Raw genomic sequence first — 8,777 nt, 5'->3', positions numbered from 1 at the left:
TGATTAATTTATGGAAAACGAGAAGACTTTCAGCTGCGATGAAAGGCGAGTGTGAAAACAGGATTTCCCACACTGGCCAACAAGTTTAAGGTCAAAGGCGAGCTGGGAGCAATTAATTTTAAAACAATTATAGGAGGATATCCATCAGACGAAGTTATTTCCTGCTGCTCGGTGTCACTTTTGAGCTTTGTAAAGATGCATCGTTATTTAATTTAATATGATTCGTAATTTGCAGCTATAAATTAATTGAATTAAGCCCATTTAATGAAAACTTGTTTGTGCACTAATTGCACACTGAGGAGAAGGGTAAAATCGAGCTGCTGTCTGCGATTGATTTGGCTTTGATTTGTGGGAAATTTAAAAGGAATGGGAGTATAAATGAATTGTTACCTTTTTAAACCAACAAATAACATTTAATTTCCCTACTGCTCGTATTTACTGAAAGAGAGATTTAATTTTCTACCCCTGGTACTAATTTCTTCTTAAATTAGTACAAATTGTAAAAACCTATCAAAAACTACAGTATTAAGTATCACACTTTATACAAAAATGAACCTGTCACTCACCGAAAAGAATTAATCCCTTGAAGTAAAACAAAAGCCCTTCCATTTATTTCAATCCCGGCCATTACGGAAGTTTCTATAAATAAGTTTCGTGGCCAACAGTTTGACCATTATTATCAGTATCTGACAAGGATTTCATGCTGCGAAGGCAGCAGGAAAAATAAATGTAATGTGCCGTAGTCCTTTTCATTACGATAATGAAATATTTCAAGAGCAGTTTATGGGGATTACTTGCTCAAATGTGCGGGGCGCATGCAAAAAGTGGATCCCGGAGTCCGGACAACCGTGAAAACACGGCTTCACGGTAAAACCCGCTGTGCAAACGGCGGGCTGGCGAAGGATATGCGGCGCAAAAGGACATGCGTGCAAATATAATCGGCGAGGAAAAAGCCGCAACTATAACACGAGCTGTAGACTCGAGCACGCCAAGGCAGGGGCATAATTATGGCATTATCACACACCCACATGCGAGTTTTCCCCACACGCCAGCCCGCCCACCCACGGAAAACTAACGATAATCAATTGAGAAATGTTTATAATGAAGTGGCGCGGCCAAAGGGTTTCTCCACCACAGCGCTAAGCTCTACACTGGGATAATCGATAATTTCTTAGGAAAAATAATTACAATAATTTTAAAATATTAAAAATAAAACATTTTAATGGTTATTTAATCAATTTACTCCTTTAGACAGATATCTACAACGCATAGAAAATACATAAACACATATCTAAAGGCCCAGTAATTAAATTTCCAAAATTGTAACATTTTGAATGATGTGTAAAATAGCTTTTCCTTTTAAAATTTAATTTGGGATGCATATAAAAATAAATATTTAATACAGAAGTGAGACTTACTTAGTCATGATATCTTAATTAAACAAAACACTGTAACAAAACAATGATATTGTAATTTGGAAGCGCCCATCAATGTGCGTAATATTATTATGGTATCGATTGTTTCAGTAGGTTCCCTACATTTACTTTAATTTTCTGTTTGGGCAGTGTAACCTCCGCGTTATTGTGAGTAGCCTGGTGGTAAGCACTTCATTTCCCCTAAAGCCCCCTTCTGGAGCCCCTCCCCTTTTTTGTTGCGAGGGGCGTGTCGGTCAAAAACGCCTAGCCAGCAATCTAGTGATAGCGTGCCTGCCCGCCAAACGCTCATTGACCAGCCCCTAAGCCACCTCCCCTATCCTCCCCCTCCCCCCTTCTCCCCTTTCCCCTACAAATGTGCTAAGTATACGTTGGCCAGAGAGATAAACTTGGCCAACACACACGCAAGGTCCGAAACCGCCGACCACAGCGGGTATTTGTGTGTGTGAGTGCGCCCCATTCATGACAACGTCCATCATAATTCATTGGGTATTGAGCTGGGTCCTTCGGATGGGAAATGAAGGGATGGCATGGAAGGGAGAGGGGGGTTCGAACCCCTAGCTGCATTGTAATGAAATTAGCATACACAAGACAAAGTTGCCAGTCGCGCATTCAGCGATAATTGAGTTTAGAATTAGGAATACAGTATCGGACACTGAGATAAAAACAGACAATTAATATATTAAAAAAGTTTTATAGCCCTTTTTTCTACTCCTGTTTATATCAACCTATCCTAACTCTTAGCGTAATATAAGAAACAATTAGAAACAAATTCTTGCTCTTTAAAAATTCCATCTTTAAAACACCTCCTAATAAGTAAAAATCCTTAATTGTTTTTAAAAGTTTCTCAGACTTCGGCAATAATGTGAGCATAATCTTAAACTTAAACTTTTTTTTTTTTTTTGATATAATATGCAAAAGTTTTATTTATAGTTTTTTTATAAGGTCATTTAAATCTTTCGTTCACTGCAAAGCAGTGATATTTAAAAAGGGCAGGGCATTGAAATGCAAATGCAGTCAGTCCGTCGGACTGAAGGACAAAAAGACCGACAGGAAACGGGCCGCAGCTTCGACGGCTCAGCTGGGTTAAATTCGCAGCGCGGGTTAACCCATGATGACACCGCCACCGAAACAAAGAGACGCCTCGGGTGAAGTGAGGTGATCCACCAGCAGGAGCTAGAAACCAGAAATGAGGAACCCGAACCAGAAGCCAGGAGCCGCACAATTGGCAACCTATTTTCCAAAGCCGCTGCCGCATCTAATTTATGCCAAGAGCAATCGCAACTGCAAATGCCGCCTTATAAACGAGGTGAACTTTTCGCTCTGCCCAGAAGTTCAGAGGGCAATAAACTGCGGCATTTGTTTATTGTTTAGTGGGTCTAACAAATGAGTTCATGGGAAGTTTCAGCCTGAATGGGCTTTAAATTAGTTATTCCATTTATTATTCCCTTGCACTGGATATTACAATTGCAGTCAGAAGTTTGCAACGCAGTGAAGGAGACACGTCAGACTCCATAAAGTATATATATTCTTGATCAGCATCACGATTTGAATCGAAATACGTCTGACCATCTGTCCGACTTTCGGTTTCCAAAAGTTGTGTAGTTGTTGCACGCAGATATAAGCCGGAACGGGCCGGATCGGCCGACTATATCGGAAAGTTCCCATATGATGTTGATAAGGTCGTTATTTTTCATCAGACAAGCAACATTTTTTAAGTATAGAGTTTTCTAATGACTATCGAATTTTGAATAAAATTTCATTAAAATCAGAGGACTACTTATATCAAATAGCTGTCATATGAAGAAAAAATTGAAAATTAATAGAAAAATCCTCATAGTTTCGAATTTGTTTGGCGTCTATGTTTTTTTTTTCAATCTTTTTTTTTCAAATTGTAACAATGCAATACTTTTCTATTTAAGTGGCAAAAGTAATTTATCTGCTAATTTTGTTTTCATTTTTTCCGAATATCAATCATTCCGTACCCATGTTACTTTTCTACACTCATATAAATTTCAAGCTTTAACTACCCAATCTTATTTACACGCTTTCTTTGCGCTTGAAGCATTATCTGATCTCTTTTCAATTGCGCTCTTTTCCCAAACTCCTCGACCTCTTTCCCGGCGAAAATCAACATTCAAAGCGTTTTGCCGACTGTTTTGGACAAAGCGTTTGTTAGAGCAATCCCTCCTCTTTTTCCCAAAAGGCTCCACCTCTCGGGAATACAAAACCCCCTGGCAAGTGTCACTTAAAGGCATATCGTTTGTTTTTTTTTTCCTTCCCGAGTTCTTTTTACCGAAACTGCAATTCGAGAAATGCAGCCAACTTTTTTCTGCCAGTACCAAAACACTTTTCTTTCTTTCATTTCGGTTCTTTTGGTCCCTCTCTCTGCGCTTTCAATTTGTGTGTACATAAATTTCGAAATGGACTTCTCGTGTTGGGGCCCCCGACAGCAACAGCAAAAAATGTTTAAAAAAAAAAAGAATTCCGAGGAAAAAAGCGAGAAAAATAAATAAAGAATGGAGTGGTTCGGCGGAGAAAGCCCGAAAGAAATGGCGTGCGGAAACAAGTGGCCATGACTGCAGTAACAACAACAATAATAACAACAACAATAACAACAACAAGAACAACAACAACGACAGCTGGAGATAGTGTTCCGCGAGGCAACTGCATAAATAACGCAACAAGGACCCTGGACAAACGCCAATCGAAAGTTGCGTTTTGGGTGGCTGAAAAATGTACGAGGCTTGCTTCGAAAATTCCCGCAACAAATTTCAAAGTGCATAAATTGTTTCAGCGAATTTGAATATATTCTAAAACTCTCCAGTTCCAACAATGTGGGCCAAATTCTTGGTACTAACTTCGTTTGTCTGCCTTAAAGGGCAAAGCTTTCCTTCTGATTGTGTGGCGATTTCCCTGGTCAATGGAGCGTGAAATTACAGAGGGGAGTGCCAATGGAAAGGGGCTGTACTTGTGTGAACATGTAAATGCTCACATAACCATACAAAACACGACACCGAACGAAAAATATTTGCCTTTGTTCGTCATATAATAAATATTACTACGCCGAATGTATAAAAAAAATATAAAAAAGAGAAAAAAAGAATATTTTCAAAAATAATATATCTTGTTTGTTACGTTGTGAAATGGTAGAATGTTTTAGGTAAAATATTTTCAAAATTATATATCGACTCAAAGCTTAATTCAACCATTATTTTAAACCAAATATCGATCTGTAGTTTTTTATCGACAATATATTTACAATTAATACAATTTGTTTCTTACTAAAACAATTGTTTACATTTTTTAACAAGTATTTTTTAACCTTTTTAAAAAGTTTACACAATTTACCTTTTACAATGTGTAGTTTGTTTGTTGTTGAGTGCACTAAAGTTCAAATGTTAAAACCTTCATACCACTTAAGACTTTGTCGCGTTCTGCTTGAGTGGCAAAGGGTCCGGTTCAGAATGAATAGTCGTATAAGTTCAGGAACAACTGAGACAACCGAAAGTCACACCAATTGCGATCGAGTGGGAAACCGGAAAGTGTCCATCGGGCGTGAAACGAGAGGTGAGGAAACTATGCAATCGAAATGCCATAAAACTAATAAAACCTAGAGAGCAATCATATCAAGCCGCGACCGACGTCGATTTCCACAGTTGAATTGATAATTGAAATTATTTGTGACGGAATGCGATAGCTCGTGGCATCCAAAATCAGGCCATAAAGGGTGAAATTGCTCGTTAGCCAACCACGTGACCGTTAAGTGGGTGCAGAATCTGACTCCCGATTCCCCGATTCTCGATTCCCGATTCGCCAATCCCAAATCCTGCAGCCGACATATGTATGCACATATGGCTGTGGGCTCCGGTGTCATCATTACCATGACTAGGATTACGATTACTGTCATCGCCCTGTCATCATCACAAACACACGCAGACTTAGCGAGCGTCTTTATGGCTTTTGGCGCTCAAATGATAAGGAAAGTTTTTGCTAAACATTTCCCGAACGGGACGGGGCTTATGTCCGTGCTGGAAACATATGGCATATTGCCAGGCGAAACATTTAATGGTCTGCAAAATGGCCGGGGCCAGGACATTAAAAGTTGCTTAACCTTCATTAGGCGCCTGATTCCGAGTCGGACTGACGGCGAGATGAAATTTAATATGTGTCAGGATCTGTCGGCGGGCTTAATACCCCATTTGTGCAGGACCACGCTGCATTTAAATGATATGCCAGAAAAAAAAAACGTACAAATCACCGCAAGTTGGCAAGCAAAAGAGGCTTTAACCAGCAAGGGGTGATGTTAAACATTATTAAAGAGGGGGTCGATGGGCACTAGGCAGGCAAACTCAATTTCAAGCTTGTTTCATGGAAGGACGACCACGCCCAGCCCCGCCCACCACAGGCGCTAATGCGGCGACATGGCATTATCCTTTTTCTTTCGCGACTTCTCTCCCGACTTTTCCGACCGCCGCTGCACTCTCCTCGGCTATTTTGATAATCAAATTTGCGCAAACAAGCGAGTGGCGTGAATTTGCCAACGCCACCGGAACAAGGACGAAACAAGGACCAAGGATAATGATAATAACGGTTGCGCTTCGTGCACTTGTGCAATTACATTGGCAAAAGTTGAGGAACTTTTCCCAACCCGAAAAGCTTTAATTTCTTCTTCCGCTTGTTCCATGGGTTTTTATTTAAGAAATTGCAAGTAGAATTAGTTATAAAATTATCCGAAAAACATTTTTGTTCATTTTATCAAAAGTTAAAAAACAATTACCATTATTTTAAATTATTTGGCAATTTTTTACAAAGTTTTTTAGCTGTTTTTATAATGACAAGACATAAAAGCCATAGCACCGCTTAGAACCAGCATGTCTTTTTAATTTCATGGTCTTACATCAGCAAACCTATAAAGGGCTCTTATTCGTTCCGTGCCACAATGTGGGTTAAAAACCAGCATGCGACTCGTTTTCTATACCGCGCTCTTTGCGCTTTTAGCACTTCACCAAGTGGTACCAAGTTCCGCGGTTGAAGGTAACCTAGAGATGACTTAAGCCAATCAAACCTAGGTGAAGTAGCCATAGACAGTTAATGTAAATTCCCATTCTTCTTCATTCTTTTCAAGAGCAATCACAGGATCAATCGCTGTCATCTTTAAAATCAGAAAATCCACAAGCCCAATCCCAAGTTCAAGAACAGGGATCAGGTCAATCGCAAGCTCAATCGCAATCACAATTACAAGTAAGTCCTTTGGGGGAGTTCCAGAAGGGAAAAACTCCAAATTGATATTCGTCTTAATTTTATTTTAAAGCCACGGACATGTGGTAGTTGTCAAACAGATCGACTGGTATTTCTATCGCAAGATGACATCGTATCTGACTCCAAGCTGGATACGGTAAGTAAGACTTTCTCAAATGGAATTTCTTTGAAAGGCAGTGACAGCCCTTGTTTTTCTAGCCAGGATTGATTCAAAAGTACGGATATCCCGTAGAGACGCACTTCGCCATCACAGATGATGGCTACAAACTGGGCATACATAGAATTCCTAGGCCTGGAGCCACAGCAGTTTTATTGGTCCATGGCTTAATGTGCAGCTCGGCTTCATGGGTGCAGTTTGGACCTTCAAGTGGTCTGGCCTACATTCTGTATCGAAAGGGATTTGACGTCTGGATGCTCAATACCAGGGGTAATATTTACTCGGCGTTCCGCGACCATGTCCAAAAGAGCGAAAAGGAGTTCTGGGACTTTTCCTTCCACGAGGTCGGCAAGTTCGATATACCCGCTGCCATCGATTTGGTCGTGCTAAAGACCGGCCAGCCGAGTATCCAGGTTATTGGACACTCACAAGGATCCACCGCCTTCTTTGCGATGAGCAGTGAGAAACCAGAATATGCCCTCAAGGTGAAGTTGATGCAATGCCTGTCTCCAACGGTCTTACTGCGTAGGGCCATCAGTCCTGTTCTGAAGTTCATAAAATTTTTCAACGGCGGCTTGGGGGTAAGTAATATTAGGTAATAAAAATATAAAAACTTTAACTGGTATAAATGGTAATTTATTTTGCGACTTTTTAAATTATTTTAGTTTTACATTATTTTTATTTATTTTTATTTTACTAAAATAGTAAAATATTGAAACTATAATACACAATCAATATTTTTTATTTGTATAATTTATTTTCATTGGTACACAAAAATAGTTTAATTCATGATTAAAACATTAAAATTAATACGAAAAGTGTACATTCTAAGACGTCTTTAGAGCTGTAAATTACTTTAAATATTTCGAAAAAGTATAGCCAGTGGTAATATTTTTTATTTATTTTTTATTAATTTTTTTTAATTTATTTTTTTATTTCAATTTAGACGATGATAAGTATGTTGGGCGGGTACAAGGTCGCATTAGCCAACAAGCTCATTCCAATGTTCAAAAGTGTCATCTGCTCCCACTCCAGAATAACGAATCGCATTTGCGCCATCTTTGAATTTATGACCTGTGGCTTCAACTGGAGGGGCTTCAATGAGGTAAGCCATTGGTTACCCTTAAAATAATTTCAATCAATAAACGAATTTTTATTACTAACAGACACTCAGCCCGATTCTGGAAGGCCATGCCTCGCAAGGAGGCTCCGCCAAGCAGATCCTGCATTTGGCCCAGTTGGTCGGTCGAAAATCCTTCACTCGTTATGATTTCGGAGGTATCCTAAATCGCATGAGGTACAAAACGCTGGATCCCCCCAGCATACAACCTCTCGCAAGCAATCAGTAAAGTGGCCCTCCATTATGGAGCTAGTGATTGGCTATCATCCGATGAGGATGTAAAGAATCTTGAGGCGAGCCTCCCAAACGTCATCGAAAGCAGGAAAGTTGCCGCCGAGAGATTCTCCCACTTCGACTTCACAATCTCGAAGGACGCTCAGACCTTGGTCTATGATCGGGTTGTTGAAATCTGTGCGTCGAACCGCTAGATGTTGGAGAAGACATTATTATTGTTAGCTGTAAAACCGCTTTTAAGTTTGGGCACCCAATGTATTTCATAACTCAGAATTTAATAAAAACAATAAAACAAACCATGATTTGTGTTTATATTTTTAAAGCAGGTATTTCGGTAAGAAAAAAAACGTAAATTTTGGGAAACCAATTTCCTAAAAAACAATTTCCCCCGTATTAAAATTTGAGAGAGCCAACTAGAAGCCGACGAACTTTGTCAAAATACAGACGAAACAAAACATTCATGCTGATACTAGATTCTTGGTGAATAAGACAAACGTAACAATTCAAAATGTCAAATAGTCGGTAGTAAGAATTTTATATTATGGTCCATTATAATTATTGCATAATACTT

At 39.3% G+C, this 8,777-nt stretch overlaps 1 protein-coding gene across 1 annotated transcript; it reads left to right on the top strand.

Annotated features, from left to right (window-relative positions):
* Nucleotides 1-6,367: 6,367 nt before the first annotated feature.
* On the top strand, nucleotides 6,368-8,505 carry LOC108100095 (lipase 3-like). The gene is given in 7 exon segments (XM_017203840.2): nucleotides 6,368-6,470; nucleotides 6,562-6,677; nucleotides 6,748-6,831; nucleotides 6,894-7,433; nucleotides 7,799-7,957; nucleotides 8,019-8,162; nucleotides 8,164-8,505. Coding segments are annotated over 7 exon segments (1,356 nt in total). The 5' UTR covers nucleotides 6,368-6,394; the 3' UTR covers nucleotides 8,401-8,505.
* The last annotated feature ends 272 nt before the right edge of the window (nucleotides 8,506-8,777 follow it).

Source organism: Drosophila ficusphila, unplaced genomic scaffold, assembly GCF_018152265.1.
Source record: "Drosophila ficusphila isolate 14025-0441.05 unplaced genomic scaffold, ASM1815226v1 contig_291, whole genome shotgun sequence".
Lineage (NCBI taxonomy): Eukaryota > Metazoa > Arthropoda > Insecta > Diptera > Drosophilidae > Drosophila > Drosophila ficusphila.
The sequence above is the reverse complement of the archived record's forward strand: the minus strand, read 5'-3'. Positions and strand labels throughout refer to the sequence as shown.